Here is a 17,164-nt window from a genome sequence, read left to right as displayed (position 1 = left end):
AGGTTCTGTGATTACTGCTAGATACATGTAAAATATTAGATACGAATACAGGTTCTGTGATTGCTGCTAGATACATGTAAAATATTAGATACGAATACAGGTTCTGTGATTGCTGCTAGATACATGTAAAATATTACTGACAAATATAGGTTCTGTGATTACTGCTAGATACAGGTAAAATATTAGATACAATACAGGTTCTGTGATTACTGCTAGATACATGTAAAATATTAGTGACGAATACAGGTTCTGTGATTACTGCTAGATACATGTAAAATATTAGATACAAATACAGGTTCTGTGATTACTGCTAGATACAGGTAAAATATTAGATACAAATACAGGTTCTGTGATTACTGCTAGATACAGTCGAACTTCGATGGCTCGAACTCAAGGGTCCTGTGGAAATTAGTTCGAGTTTTCCGTTGTTCGAGCCATCCAAATGGCGGCCATTTTGAATTTGGGAATTCGAGGACATGATGTGTTACAAACCTTACATCGTAATATATTGTCATATTGTACATAAATATGTGTAAGATATGATGATAAATAAACGCTGCAATATGCTTTATTATTTATTTTCAAACATGACATAGATACGAAAATAAAACACAGATAAACACTAATATAATTATAAGAATTTTGGTGAAGGCAGTATCAAATGGAAAGACATGAATAGCAAACCTTTATGAATCCTAGTTCATACAAATATTATCAAATATATTGCTTTCCAGTACATCCGTTTCCGAGTCCTTTACTTAGTTGTTCAGCCATGCTAAAGCCGTATGAAAGTTGACATCGGATCTCCCGATGTTATGCAGAAAAATAAGGACAGACACTGCTTAATTATTTTAAATAATTTTATTCGTATAAATCAAAGCCCATTAAAGCATTGTAGTGAACGAAAGTCACTTTGTTAAATTTGTTTGTCGTATACCGACGCTATTTACATAAGCGTGTGAAAATTACGCACGCGCCAGTTAAAGGGGGAGCTTGGGGAATGTCAGACAGAGGTGTGAAAAACTTTGAAAACACAAGCCATTCCGGCGACAAATTGTCTGTTCGACTGAGCAGGTGTAATTATCACTGTAATTAAGCCAAGGGGACCACCAAATGAGTTCGAGAGTTCGAATTTTCGGTAGAACTATAAAGAATAAAGAAGGAATAAATCCGGGACCGGGCGAAGAGTTCGACCGATCCCGGGTGTTCGAAAGATCCGAGTTCGAGCCATTGAAGTTCAGCTGTACTTGTAAAATATTAGTGACAAATACAGGTTCTATGATTACTGCAAGATACAGGTAAAACATGAGATAAAATATTGTATGAAAATTATAGCAAGTAGCAGACAGAAAAATCCTGTTACATAATAAGAAGGGTTTTCTTTATTTGCACATGTTAACATGATTCCATTGTGAATATTTAACCATGTTCTGTTACAAATCATTTCTTAATGAGTAGTGTTTTACAAATGATTAAGTAATAACTCATCTTTCAGCAAAAATATATGTTAACACTATTGATGTTTGAGACATCAGTAAAATAATCATCTTGTGTCATTTTTGCATAATTTGTATCAGAAAGTCATCTGAATAAATGTCACAAAGATAGTACTAATGTTTCTTTTCTTTGGCAGCCACCATTAAGAAGCAAGCATTGTGAAGACTGCAAGAATTGTATAAGGAAATATGATCATCACTGTCCTTGGTTAGAGACCTGTGTCGGCGAGAGAAATCACAGATATTTCTGGTGGTTCCTGTTTACCACAGCAGTGCTCATTCTCTGGACTTTTGTTATCATCTGGTAGGTGTCAGTTTTCTTATGGGTTGTAAAATGAAATGAAATGAAATGTGGCAGTTAGATAAATACAACAGGATGAAGACATGAAATGCCCTGAATTAGTCAAATTAGTTTTAAATAGAGGTCACTATGGAGGCCAATTTTGACTTTTGCAATACTATTGATATTGCTGAAAACTATTGCGATACTATTCTATTGCAGGTTACTATTGCGATACTATTGCAATAGTTATCGGCCACCATGTTTTATACGGTGAAACTACCAACTGGCATTGTTACACAGTGTAAGACACGGCACTGTTTATAAATGCTGTTAATACACATTGAGATGTTTGTATAACTGAAATGCACAGAAATAAATCTAACATTAAATATTTTTAACATTTTTTTATACGCCCGTTTGAAAAACGGGACGTATTATGGGAACGCCCCTGGCGGGCAGATGGGCGGGTGGGCAGCGTCCACAGACTTTGTCCGGAGCATATCTTCTACATGCATGGAGGGATTTGATGAAACTTGGCACAGTTGTTCACCATCATGAGACGGAGTGTCATGCACAAGAACCACGTCCCTATGTCTAAGGTCAAGGTCACACTTAGAGGTCAAAGGTCAAATTCAATATTAACTTTGTGCGGAGCATATCTTCTTCATGCATGGGGGATTTTGATGAAAGTTGGCACAATTGTTCATCATCATGAGACGGAGTGTCTTGCACAAGAACCAGGTCCCTAGGTTTAAGTTCAAGGTCACACTTAGAGGTCAAAGGTCAAATTCAAGAATGACTTTGTCCAGAGCAAATCTTCTTCATGCATGGGGGATTGTGATGGAAGTTGGCACAATTGTTCACCACCACGAGGCGGAGTGTCATGCGCAAGAATCAGGTCTCTAGGTCTAAGGTCAAGGTCGCACTTAGAGGTCAAGGGATACAAGAATGAAAACCTTGTCCGGAGCATTTCTTCTTCATGCATAGAGGGATTTTGATATAACTTGGCACAAATGTTCACCACCACAAGACGAAGTGTCGTGCGCAAGAACCAGGTCCCTAAGTCTAAGGTCAAATCACACTTAGAGGCCAAAGGTCAGATACAAGAATGACTGTCCGAAGCATTTCTTCTTCATGCATGGAGGGATTTTGATGTAACTTGACACAATTATACGCCATCATGAGATGAAGTGTCATGCGCAGCTCCCTTCTTTAAAATTACTTCCCTTTCTATTATATAACTATAAATAGCTTATATTGTAACTTTTTCATTACTAGTTGTAGGGAAAAATCGAGACCACTTTTCTGCAGTACAACATGCATGCTACATCCAATTTTGAGGTGTATTTTGACCAGTCTGTACCTGGTAAAGATTTTTGTGTGGACTTATAAATTTTTTTAAGATTAACTTCCCTTAGTTGTTACTATAAATAACTTATATTGTAACTTTTTTATAATTGACCGTAGGGAAAAACCAAGACCACTTTTCTGTGGTACAACATAGATGTTACTTTCCAATTTTAGGTGTATTTTACGGTATCTCTACCTGGTAAGGAATTTTTTTTGTGGACTTAGAAAAACAAAACACTTACAGTGATTACTAAACAACCACAAAATTAAAATTCCATTTGCAAATACAGGTGCTAGATTAAAGAAATTTGCTGTGACGGGCGTATATTGTGAAATTCTTGCACTCTTGTTCTCAATTAAAATAAACAGGTTATTCAAATATATTTAATCAAAGTTTCTAAGAAACTAACTTTACAAATTATCTCTAAGACTTCTCAGTCCTTTATGGTAGTTTAATTCTGTGAGGTTTATTATTGTAATCAAGACGTAACATTTTCCGAGGCGCAAATGAAAGCTGGCTCTGTTTCTTAGTTTATAAATTAATTATTTATGTATTTACTAAAACTTCAAAACTATCAATTGTAGAAGGAACTATCGGCGATTGTTATTGGATCCTGACTTTTCTATCGATGCATATTATCAGGACACCCAGGATCGCAATGCATCAATATTTCGATGTATCATTACACCCCTAGTTTTAAATCAGTTTATATAATTAATTAAAGTTATTGTACCCCCCGACAACAAAGTTGTAAGGGGGGGGGGGTATACTGGTTTCAGGTTGTCTGTCTGTCCGTCTGTCCGTAGACGCAATCTTGTGCGCACCATCTCTCCTTATCCCCTTGACAGAATTTAATGAAACTTCACACAAGTGATCAGTACCAACAGTAGTTGTGCATGGGGCATGTTAGGTTCTTTTAGAAGAAAAATTTGCAGAGTTATGGGACTTTGTTTTTTTTGTTACTATACTATATACATAGACACAGTCTTGTGCGCACCATCTCTCCTCATCCCCTTGACACAATTTAATGAAACTTCACACAAGTGATCAGTACCAACAGTAGTTGTGCATGGGGCATGTTAGGTTCTTTTAGAAAAAAAATTTGCAGAGTTATGGGACTTTGTTTTTTTGTTACTATACTGTATACATAGACACAATCTTGTGCGCACCATCTCTCCTCATCCCCTTGACACAATTTAATGAAACTTCACACAAGTGATCAGTAACAACAGTAGTTGTGCATGGGGCATGTTTGGTTCTTTCAAAAAAAAATTTGCAGAGTTATGGGACATTGTTTTTTTGTTACTATACTATATACATAGACACAATCTTGTGCGCACCATCTCTCCTCATCCCCTTGACACAATTTAATGAAACTTCACACAAGTGATCAGTAACAACAGTAGTTGTGCATGGGGCATGTTAGGTTCTTTCAATGACAAAAATTGCACAGTAATGAGACTTTGTTTCTTGTTAACATACTATGTACATACAGTCTGCATATGCAATCTTGTGCGTGCCTAATCTACCAAACCCTTACACACAATTTAATGAAACTTCACACAAGTGATCAATACCAATCCTAGTTGTGCATGGTGCATGTTACATTCTTTTAGATAAATATTCTGCATAGTTATGGGACTTTGTTTTTTGTTACTATACTGTATACATACAGTCTATATACATACAGTCCACATAATTATGCAATCTTGTGTGCGTCTAATTGCAATGTACTGTGTCAGTGCATGCGGGGGGTACATTCATCACCTTTAGTGATAGCTCTAGTTTAATATTGGAGAAGATATTCTCTAAACATTGATAGTTTGTTCTAGGCAGGTAATTGGAAATTTCCTTACATGAAACTGAGGAGGAGAAGAACACTAGCTTGTTCAAGGCAATTAATTGACAATTTTCTCACATGAAACTGTGGTCGAGAATCAACCATCTGCCCATTTTGAGATTAAAACTATTTGAAATGTTAAAAGCTTTTCATATCCAGTCAGATAGGACTTGATCAATTCATAAGGCTTCAGTCTTGCATTGAAACAACAAAGTCATTTTATGAAATCTTCAGTTTGCAAAAAGAAGGCTGTTAAGAGAAAAATGTGTTCACATTAGTTAGCAACTTTTGTATTGGTATTTGTAGTTATGAAAGATGAAATTTGACCACATATTATTTGAAAGTACATTGAATATGTGACTTTCTGTTTAACTCCTTGTTCAAAATAAAGGGTTTTTCCCATTTAACAAGCTACAGTATTAATTATTTTAATTTTATTCTCATAATCTGTAAATTTCAGTTTGTCTCTTGTGATATTATATTAACAGGACATAGCTTTGAGTAGGACAATAAATATTGTCAACATAAGGAGAAATACAGTCAATAGTAGCAGAACTTTGTTCAGGGTGAGCTGTTGAAGTATATGTGGATGATCTGGCATTCATCAGCCTGTGTCTGTCATCCTGTACCAACATTTTTATGTAAACATTTTGTCTTCTGAAACTAATTGTTAGAATTACAATAAACTTGTTATGCAGCATCTTGGGTTAGACCACTCTCAAGTTTATCCATATGGTTCAGCTTTGCACCATGAGCTGAAATACAAAAACTTTTAAACAGTTTCTTGCGAACCACTTGCTGGATCTTCAACAAAACTTGGTCTGTGGCATCCTTGAATAGACCTCTCTCAGTTTTGTTCAAACCATTATGCTTGGCTATTTTCAAGAACCACCAGAGCTAGAAAGGGAAAACTAATTTTTGTCATGATACCAAACTTGGTCTGTAGCATCCTAGTGTGGTCCTGTCTCAAGGATGTTCAGATGGTTCCATTTTGCCCCTTTCATGGGCCATCAGAGCTGAAAATAGAAATAAAAAACATTAAACAACTAATGGACAAGTTAAGTTGATGGTTCTTCATGAACCTAGTTTGTAGAATCCTTGTATGGTTCTCACTCAGCTTTGTCCAAATGTTTCTGCTGTCTGGCCAGAGCTAAAAATAGAAAAAGGAAATGACTTCTCACAAACAACCTGATGAACATTTACCAAACAGTTTGTAACACCCGTATATGGTCCTCTCTCAGTTTTTTTCAAATGGTGCCACTTGACAGAATTTGGTGGACACCGGAGCAAAAAGCAGAAAAAAAATTAAATGATCTCTTTTCATGAACCTTGATCAATCTTTGCCAAACTTGGTGTTAGCATTCTCTAATGGTTTTCATTTGAATGGTTTCACTTGGCCCTTGCACCAGAGATAAAAACATAATTTTTTTTAAACAATTCAATGTCATGAACCACTTGAAGACTAGATTTGGTCTGTTGATGCCTTGTAAGGCTCTGTCTCAACTTTTTTCAAGTGGTTCTGCTTGACCCCTTTTAAAAGCCACCATAGCTAAACCAGAACAGAAAAACCTTCCATGAACTACTTGGTGATCAAACTCAACCTATTGTATCCTTGCATGAACCTCTATCAAGTCTGTACAAATGGTTCTGCTTTACCCCTTTTAAAGCCACCTAAAAGATAGAAAAAAATATTTAAACATCTTCTAATGAACTGCAGGATGGACTTTCACCAAACTTGTTCCTTGGCCTAACTGCTTAATGAATGTTCACCAAACTTGTTCCTTGGCCTAACTGCTTAATGAATGTTCACCAAACTTGTTCCATGGCCTAACTGCTTAATGAATGTTCACCAAACTTGTTCCATGGCCTAACTGCTTAATGAATGTTCACCAAACTTGTTCCATGGCCTAACTGCTTAATGAATGTTCACCAAACTTGTTCCATGGCCTGACTGCTTAGTGGACCTTCACCAAATTTGTTCCTTAGCCTAACTGCTTAATGGACCTTCACCAAACTTTCCACTACCGTCCATGAACAGGCTCAGTCAAACCGAGCCTGCAACATTTTCGTTTTTGTCGTGTTGAGCAACCTGTGAAGTTTCCACTTTTCTCTATTTCACCAAGTTTGTTCCATGGCCTAACTGCTTGATGAATGTTCACCAAACTTGTTCCATAGCCTAAATGCTTAATGGACCTTCACCAAACTTGGCTTTGGTTCAATAGCCTAACTGCTTAATGGACCTTCACCAAACTTGTTCCATGGCCTAACTGCTTAGTGGATCCACACCAAATTTGTTCCATGGCCTAACTGCTTAAAGGACCATCACCAAACTTTCACCAAGTTTGTTCCATGGCCTAACTGCTTAATGAATGTTCACCAAACTTATTCCATAGCCTAAATGCTTAATGGACCTTCACCAAACTTGGCTTTGGTTCCATAGCCTAACTGCTTAATGGACCTTCACCAAACTTGTTCCATGGCCTAACTGCTTAGTGGATCCACACTAAACTTGTTCCATAGCCTAACTGCTTAATGGACCTTCACCAAACTTGTTCCATAGCCTTACTGCTGAATGGACCTTCACCAAACTTGTTCCATGGCCTAACTGCTTAATGGACCTTCACCAAACTTGTTCCATGGCCTAACTTCATAGTGAATGTTCACCAAATTTGTTCCTTAGCCTAACTGCTTAATGGACCTTCACCAAACTTGTTTCATGGCCTAACTGCTCAATGGACCTTCACCAACCTTGTTCTATAGCCTAACTGCTTAATGGACCATCATCAGACTTGTTCCATAGCCTAACTACTTAATGGATGTTCACCAAACATGATCAATAGGAATGACAAAAGGTCAAAGTCATCCTCAGTTGAGTGACTTAGACCTTTTTTTTGTATATGTCTGCAGGTAATCTTTCATGTTTAATATCAATACCTTTGTACTAGACTGTTAGAATTTGCATATATTGTACAAGACACTTCAGTTACATTTATACTTTTGTTTTCAGGGAAAGTTTTATAACGGAGAACACATGGGCAGACTGGTTCCATACAAATCTTGTGCTATTTTTAGACACAGTAGTTCTAGTAATAAGTGGCCCAGTTGTGGTGGGCCTCCTTGTATTCCATACATATCTCATGGCTTATGGACTCACGACGTGGGAGGTTGCATCAAGGGAGAGAATCACATATCTAAAATATCTTGATGATGAGTATAATCCGTTTGACCAAGGTTGCTGTAAGAATATATACTACTTTATGTGTATACGAAAAGTTCAGAAATGGGAAACTCTGTATGCGAAACGTGCAAAGTTTAAAGATAGTGATGTTTAGTGGCAGATTTTTAGCTCGACTATTCATAGAATAGTAGAGCTATTGGACTCGCCCATGCGTCGGCGTCCGCATCCGCGTCCCAATTTGGTTAAGTTTTTGTATGTAAGCTGGTATCTCAGCAACCACTTGTGGGAATGGATTGAAACTTCACACACTTATTCACTGTGATAAACTGACTTACATTGCACAGGTTCCATAACTCTGTTTTGCTTTTTTACAAAATTATGCCCCTTTTTTGACTTAGAAATTTTTGGTTAAGGTTTTGTATGTAAGCTGGTATCTCAGTAACCACTTGTGGGAATGGATTGAAACTTCACACACTTATTTACTGTGATAAACTGACTTACATTGCACAGGTTCCATAACTCTATTTTGCTTTTTTACAAAATTATGCCCCTTTTTCGACTTAGAATTTTTTGGTTAAGGTTTTGTATGTAAGCTGGTATCTCAGTAGTCACTAATGGGAATGGATTGAAACTTCACACACTTGTTCACTGTCATGATCTGACATGCCCAAAGCAGGTCCCAAAAATTTATTTTGCTTTTTTACAAAATTATGCCCCTTTTTCAACATAAAAATTTTTGGTTAAGTTTTTGTATGTAAGCTGGTATCTCAGTATCCACTAATGGGAAAGGATTGAAACTTCACACACTAGTTCACTGTCATGAGCTGATAAGCACTATGCAGGTTCCATAACCCTATTTTACTTTTTTACTAAATTATGCCCCTTTTTCGACTTTCTTATTCATTCAAGCGACAAGGCTGTTAAATAGTCGAGCGTTGCTGTCCTCCGACAGCTCTTGTTAATTTACATGTGCTTGTTTAATAGTATTATCGGTGCAATTATTTTTTCATAGGTCTTTGGTTTTATATTTATGATTGAGTTACAGTTTTTATTTGTCAATCTATGCAAAAGAGTATATATATTGTATAAGATTAAAATGAGGATAAAATATTAAAAGTTGATATTATTTGTACTGTATGTTTTGATTCAGCAGTTAACAAAATATGATATACATGAAGAATTGTTACGCATGGTATTACTGGTAATACTGTTCTGATAGGATTAGGGGAAACATTTTTATAGGACCGTTTTGCATGCGTCCATCTGTCTGTCCATTATAATCTTGTCCGGAGCATAACTTCATAACCATTAAAGATATTGACTTTAAACTTGGGACATAGGAAGATAGCCACGAGACGATGTGTAGAGTGCTTGACACAGCTCTGTAGATCAAGATAACAAATTGAGCTATAGGGTCTAAATTGGCGATCACATTTCCTGTCCGGAGTACAACATGAACCAGAGCACATGAATCTGGCATGTAAATTTCAGGTTAAGGTCACAAATTGAGATCAAATCTGTCAATTATATTTACCGGTAGTCTGAGGCGTAACTTAATAACCATGCAAGGTATTGACTTCAAACTTGGGATATAGATAGGTGATGATGAGACAATGTGCAGAGTGCATGAACCAGGGTGGTAGGTTAAGGGTCAAGGCCACAGCAAGGTCAAATCTGCCTATCATATTTTGTGTCCAGAGCATAACTTAAAAACTATTAAATTGACTTGAAAACTTAAAATATAGGCAGGTGGTGATGAGATGATTGTTTTGCAGGTTTCTTGCCCTTTTGTATCCTGTAACTGCAACAATCCACTGCAGCCTACCACCTTTAAACCCCTTCCCCAACCCCTTCTCCCCCATCAAAAAAATTATTTAGTTTCCTAACCTTCAGTATTATGTCACCACCACCACACACCCTGCCAAAAAAAAAAAAAACCTGCCCCGCCAAAAATAAGATTTTTAGATTTTGCTTATTCTTTAAATTTTACATCCGTCCTCTGATAAAACCCTTCAGACATACATTGTCTCCCTTGGTGGATTTTAGGCAACCTACCTGTTATTTAATTAACCTTTTAAAATATCTGCTGAAACCAGTGAGAGTTTCACATTCACAGTTTTAATGGATTATTTAAATACATGTATAAGGCTAGATTATATATTATGATAATTTCAGATCAAATATGATATCACTTGCACACAGTCCGTCAACATTTTCTAAAAAAATCTTCTTGAAAACCACTGGGCAGAATTATATCAAACTTCACAGGAATGATCCTTGGGTGGTCCCCTTTCAAAATTGTTCAAAGAATTTAATTCCATGCAGAACTCTGGTTGCCATGGCAACCAAAAGGAAAAACTTAAAAAGTCTTCTTGTCCAAAACCTCAAGGCGTAGAGTCTTAATTGATATTTGGCCTGTGACATCATCTAATGGTCCTCTATCAAGATTATTCAAATTGTGTCCCTGGGGTGAAAAGAGGTCCTGCCCTGGGGGGTCACTATTTTTACATAGAATTATATAGTAAAAAACTTTAAAAATCTTGTCTAAAACCACAAGACGTAGGCCCTTGATATTTTGTATTTAGCATTGCCTTGTGGTCCTCTTCCAAAATTGTTCAAATTATGCCGGTGGGGTGAAAAGAGGCCCTGCCAAGGGGGGTCTCAAGTTTTACATAGATTTATATAGGAAAAAAAACTTTAAAAATCTTCTTGCCTAAAACTGCAAGGCCTAGGCTTTTGATATTAAGTATGTTGCCTTTCCTAGTGTTTCTCTACCAAAATTGTTCAAATTATGTCCCTAGGGTGAAAAGAGGCCCTGTCCTTGGGGTACCAATTTTAACATAGACTTATACAGGGAAAAAAATTAAAGATCTTCTTGTCTGAAAGTTCAAGGTCTAGGCCTTTGATATTTGGTATGTAACATTGCCTGGTGGATCTCTAACAAGTTTGTTCAAATTATGCCCCTTGGGTGAAAAGAGGCCCCGCCCCAGGGGTGACTTGTAATAAAAATACAAGTTATATAGGAAAAAAAAGTTCAAAAATTATCAGATCATATTTCCTAGACTGTTTAATTATAATTACCTGATGACGCCAAGCGATTAGGGATCACTTGACTGTGACCTTGACCTACAGACCTACTTTCATGTTTTTTAAGATACAGCCTTGAAATTTGGATGACAGTGTACAGCTTTGCACACCGATCTTAAAACTGACTTTCAGTTAAGTTAAATGTGACTTACTGACCTACCTTCTTAATATTTTAGCATCAGTTTGCCATTTGAAACATGTGGCTCATATTACTCAGGTGAGCGATCCAGGGTCATCATGAACCTCTTGTTACACTAATCTTACTATATACTTTACCTTGCAATAAAATATGATAAAGGTCTATAAATAATATATTCCAGCAAAAACGTGGCATCATTATGAGCTGGTAAAATGGATTATAATTTGGTAAAAGACATGAAATAAAAATCTTTGTTTTTATTTTTAATCCATAATTAACTGGACTGGATATGCAACTTTCTTATAGGAAATACAACATTTATTTGTAGAATTTATATATATAGTTGTTCAGTCTATATTGCAAAGTTCCTGAAAATTATATGACAATAGTACATCAAACATTGAAAACATTTATTTAAACAAAAAGCTAGTATCAGGTTAGCTGGGCACATTGATTAACAGTAAATGACGTCCGCAACATTATGTAATGGCAGTTCAACAAGTGCTTGAGATGTCACTTTTCGAAGTAATTGCCCTTACACGAAATGCACTTCTTATGTCTAGCAATCCACTGGTCGAACATGTCAGTATAAAAAGTACACTCTATAGAGTACACCGTGCACAGATTGGGACGGGCAAGGTCCAGTGAATATGCTGGGTGCTAAATGAGCTGGAATCCGGTAAGTCCTATCTCTATCAAAGTGATGTGTGCAGGCTCGTTGTCCTGATCAGATGGAGAAGAACATCTTCAAAGTCTGGGCCTTTTCTTCATTGTGAGGTTTCAAGTGAAAACATATTTAATATTAAGAAAGATATGGGCATAATCCATTTAATTCTAGATCACCCCTCATAAACTAGTTACAAGGATGTTTAGATTATATCTAGGGGCCTCTGTGGCCGAGTGGTTAAGGTCGCTGACCTCAAATCACTTGCCCTCATCGATGTGGGTTCAAGCCTCACTCGGGGCGTTGAATTCTTCGTGAGCAAGCCATCCAGCTGGCTTACGGAAGGTCAATGGTTCTACCCATGTGCCCTCTCGTGATGAAATAATGCACGGTGGGGCACCTGGGGTCTTCCTCCACTATTAAAGCTGGAAAGTCGCCATATGATCTATCATGTGTCGGTGCGACATTAAAAATATATATATTAGGGATGGGAACGAATATTCGAATATTCGAAAATCGGTCGAATATTCGAATATGAAAATCAAATTCGAATATTCGTAAATTATTGTATATTTTTTTTTTCAAAATAAGTATCACTGATTTTGGGCAACATGAGCATGCTAATTCTACAGAATAAAACCAAGTCATGTTTGTTTATCGCGTATCAAAAGATGTCCAATTAACAAGAAAATAGCAATGCATAATTGGCAGGGTCCATCGTTACGGATTAACAGTTTGCAACAGGCGTCAATGTGTCAGATGAATGTCAAAAGATGTCCAATTAACAAGAAAATTGCAATGCATAATTACCTGGGGTCATCGCTACGGATTAACAGTTTGTATTAGGCGTAAATGTGATATCTTTCTATCTTTTGTTCATTTTTATTGGCGCCTGTTTTATGTAACAAGTTGTAAATTTTTTTTTTCGAAAACAATACCAAACTTGTAGATATTGTCGATCCTTTCACATTTATTTTGTACGACGTTTCTGACCATCCGCAGAATCGGTTTTCATCCGCAATCGGCCGTATTCGAATTAAATTTTGAAGTACTTTATAATAAAATCAAGAAATAACATATGATTGATGCATAAGTTCATGTAGAAGGAGGTTTAAGTCTGCCTTACTTGCTTTTACGATTTTTACACACCGATTGAAAATTTTCAAAATGGCGTCGGTAATACAACAGCGCGTCACGTGTTTAAATGGGACGACCTGCTATTTTTAGATGAAATTGCGACGGTCTAAATTATAATCGTTTTGATTTTTTGTATCATTTTGAAGCTAAAACACTGAATTAGTTAAATCTGTTCAGGATTATACTGACATAATCGTGAAAAAAAAAACGCAAGGATCGGCGGGTTTTGCTAGGTAGGATCGGGTTACCCGAAACAAACATTTTTTGGCCTAATTACGTACGATGATCCACGCTTTAAACAAATGAATACGTTGTGTATATGCCAATCACTTAATAAGAATTTAAAGCTTCCATTAAAACAAACCGAATATTCGAATATATTCGAATATGGCAAAACGAATATTCGAATATTGATTTCAGTATTCGTTCCCATCCCTAATATATATATATGTAGTAGATAGTGTGATATACAGTCAAACTTTATTCACTATATTCATATAATATTACAATCTGTTCTCTGAGAAAATCTGTAAAATAGACTTGCATTTGTCACTTACATAAAATGAAAGAAAAATCACAAAAATCACACAAAGTAATTTTGCAACAAAGTCATTATTATGTCTCCCCCCAGGAGACATATTGTTTTTGCCCCGTCCGTCCGTCCGTACGTCACACTTCATTTCCGAGCAATAACTGGAGAACCATTTGACCTAGAACCTTCAAACTTCATAGGGTTGTAGGGCTGCTGGAGTAGACGACCCCTATTGTTTTTGGGGTCACTCCATCAAAGGTCAAGGTCACAGGGGCCTGAACATTGAAAACCATTTCCGATCAATAACTAGAGAACCACTTGACCCAGAATGTTGAAACTTCATAGGATGATTGGTCATGAAGAGTAGATGACCCATATCAATTTTGGGGTCACTCCGTCAAAGGTCAAGGTCACAGGGGCCTGAACATTGAAAACCATTTCCAATCAATAACTAGAGAACCACCTGACCCAGAATGTTGAAACTTCATAGGATGATTGGTCATGAAGAGTAGATGACCCCTATTGATTTTTGGGTCACTCCGTCAAAGGTCAAGGTCACAGGGGCCTGAACATTGAAAACCATTTCCAATCAATAACTGGAAAACCACCTGACCCAGAATGTTGAAACTTCATAGGATGATTGGTCATAAAGAGTAGACGACCCCTATTGTTTTTTGGATCACTCTGTCAAAGGTCAAGGTCACAGGGGCCTGAACATTGAAAACCATTTCTGATCAATAACTAGAGAACCACTTGACCCAGAATGTTGAAACTTCATAGGATGATTGTACATGCAAAGTAGATGACCCCTATCGATTTTGGGGTCACTCCATTAAAGGTCAAGGTCACAGGGGCCTGAACATTGAAAACAATTTCCGGTCAGTAACTTGAGAACCACTTGACCCAGAATGTTGAAACTTAATAGGATGATTGATCATAAAGAGTAGATGACCCCTAACGATTTTGGGGTCACTCTGTGAAAGGTCAAGGTCACAGGGGCCCGAACATTGAAAACCATTTCCGGTCAGTAACTTGAGAACCACTTGACCCAGAATGATGAAACTTCGTAGGATTATTGATCATGCAGAGTAGATGAATCCTAACGATTTTAGGGTCACTCTGTTAAATGTCAAGGCCACAGGGGCCTGAACATGGAAAACCATTTCCAGTCAATAACTTGAGAACCTCTCGAACCAGAATGTTGAAACTTCATAGGATGATTGTTCATGCAGAGTAAATGACCCTTATTGTTTTTGGGGTCACTCTGTTAAAGGTCAAGGTCACAGGGGCCTGAACATTGATAACCAGTTCCGATCAATAACTTGAGAACCACTTGACCCAGAATGTTGAAACTTCATAGGATGATTGAACATGCAGAGTAGATGGCCCCTATTGATTTTGGAGTCAGTCTAGTAAAGGTCAAGGTCACAGTGGCCTGTTCATGTAAAATCATTTTTTGGAAATAACTTGAGAACCACTTGACCTACAATGTTGAAACTTAATAGGATGATTGGACATGCAGAGTAGATGACCCCTATTTATTTTGAGGTCACTTGATCAAAGGTCAAGGTCACAGGAGCCTGAATAGTGACTTGAGAACCACTAGGCCACTAGTGTTGAAATTTAGCGGGATGACTGGACATGCCAAGTAGATGATCCCTATTGCAGCCAACCATTAGTGTCTCTTTGACTTTCGCTCCTGACCCCTATTGACTTCGTGCCTATAGGACTTTGTATTGGGGGAGACATGCGCTTTTTTACAAAAGCATTTTCTAGTTATCATTTCTTTTTTTGTGACTAGTCAGGATTAACTAAAATATATGCTAGAGTCTTAAATGATCCAACTTCCAACCTAACCCCAAAGGTAATGATGCAAAGGTTGTGCAGTAACAACTCCCAGAAAAGATGAAACTGTAATTACTTATGTCATGTAATAAGACACTTCTAATGTCTTGCCAGTCAATAGTCAAAACTATTGGCAATAGTTGTACTTTTTGACTAGGATTCCTTTTAGGTATCGACTGCAGAAAACATCATAAAATGTGACACTGCTGTTCTTCTGTTGTCGGGCTTACCGGCATGTTAAAACCGTTACTGAAGGTCATTATTGACATAATAACATTCATTTTACGTTATATTAAAGCTGCACCATGTTTGTTTTAGTCTGAATGGCTGCATATGTAATGTGTACAGTAGTTTGCCCCCATAGTCAGTCTACACACAGGCTATCACATATTAAGAACTTTATGCTCAGTACATACGCATGATTTTTGATAATAGAAAAACCTTGTGACCTCTGTAGAGGCCGTATTTTTCATGGTCTCTGCATGAAAATTGGTCAGAATGTTCATCTTGATGATATATAGGTCAAGTTCGAAACTGGGTCAACTGCAGTCCAAAACTAAATCAGTAGGTCTAGAAATAGAAAATCCTTGTGACCTCCCTTGAGGCCATATTATTCAATGTATCTTCATGAAAATTGGTCAGAATGTTCACCCTGATGATATCTAAGTCAAGTTTGAAACTGGTTCACGTGCAGTCTAAAAGTAGGTCATTAGGTCAAATAATACAAAAACCTTGTCACCTCTCTAGAGGTCATAGTTTTCATGGGATCTGCATGAAAATTGGTCAGAATGTTCATTTTGATGATATCTAGGTCATTTTCGAAACTAGGTCATGTGCGGTCAAAAACTAGGTCAGTAGGTCAAATAATAGAAAAACCTTGTGACCTCTATAGAGGCCATATTTTTCATGGGATCTGCATGAAAATTGGTCAGAATGTTTATCTTGATGATATCTAGGTCAAGCTTGAAACTGGATCAACTGCGGGCAAAAACTAGGTCAGTAGGTCTAAACATAGAAAAACCTTTTGACCTCTCTAGAGGCCATATTTTTCAATGGATCTTCATGAAAATTGGTGAGAATGTTCACCTTGATGATATCTAGTTACCAAACTGGCACACAACTTGTAACACCATAAGATCTTGGTTCCTTTCTAAAACTGGCGAGATTCCATTATGGGTTCCAGAGTTATGGCCCCTGAAAGGGCCAGAATTAGCTATTTTGACCTTGTCTGCACAATAGCAGCTTCATTTATGATTTTATTTTAACCAAACTTGCACACAACTTGTATCACCTTAAGATCTTGGTTCCTTTCTTGAACTGGCGAGATTTCTTTATGGGTTCCAGAGTTATGGCCCCTGAAAGGGCCAGAATTAGCTATTTTGACCTTGTCTGCACAATAGCAGCTTCATTTATGATTTGAATTTAATCAAACTTGCACAAAACTTGTGTCACCATAAGATCTCAGTTCCTTTCTTGAACTGGCCAGATCCCATAATGGGTTCCAGAGTTATGGCACCTGATTAAAATTATTTTGACCTTGTCTGCACAATAGCAGCTTCATTTATGATTTGATTTTAACCAAACTTGCACACAACTTGTATCACCACAAGAT

General features: G+C 37.1%; 1 protein-coding gene across 1 annotated transcript in view; it reads left to right on the top strand.

Annotated features, from left to right (window-relative positions):
* LOC123545425 (palmitoyltransferase ZDHHC12-B-like) overlaps positions 1-9,274 on the top strand; it is a 30,546-nt gene extending 21,272 nt beyond the window's left edge. Inside the window, exons 4-5 of the mRNA XM_053524645.1 lie at positions 1,634-1,800; positions 7,978-9,274. Of these exons, the coding sequence (XP_053380620.1) occupies positions 1,634-1,800; positions 7,978-8,302 (492 nt within the window). The 3' untranslated portion in view covers positions 8,303-9,274. The remainder of the gene's footprint in view (positions 1-1,633; positions 1,801-7,977) is intronic.
* The last annotated feature ends 7,890 nt before the right edge of the window (positions 9,275-17,164 follow it).

This window comes from Mercenaria mercenaria, chromosome 15 (assembly GCF_021730395.1).
Source record: "Mercenaria mercenaria strain notata chromosome 15, MADL_Memer_1, whole genome shotgun sequence".
NCBI lineage: Eukaryota > Metazoa > Mollusca > Bivalvia > Venerida > Veneridae > Mercenaria > Mercenaria mercenaria.
The sequence above is the reverse complement of the archived record's forward strand: the minus strand, read 5'-3'. Positions and strand labels throughout refer to the sequence as shown.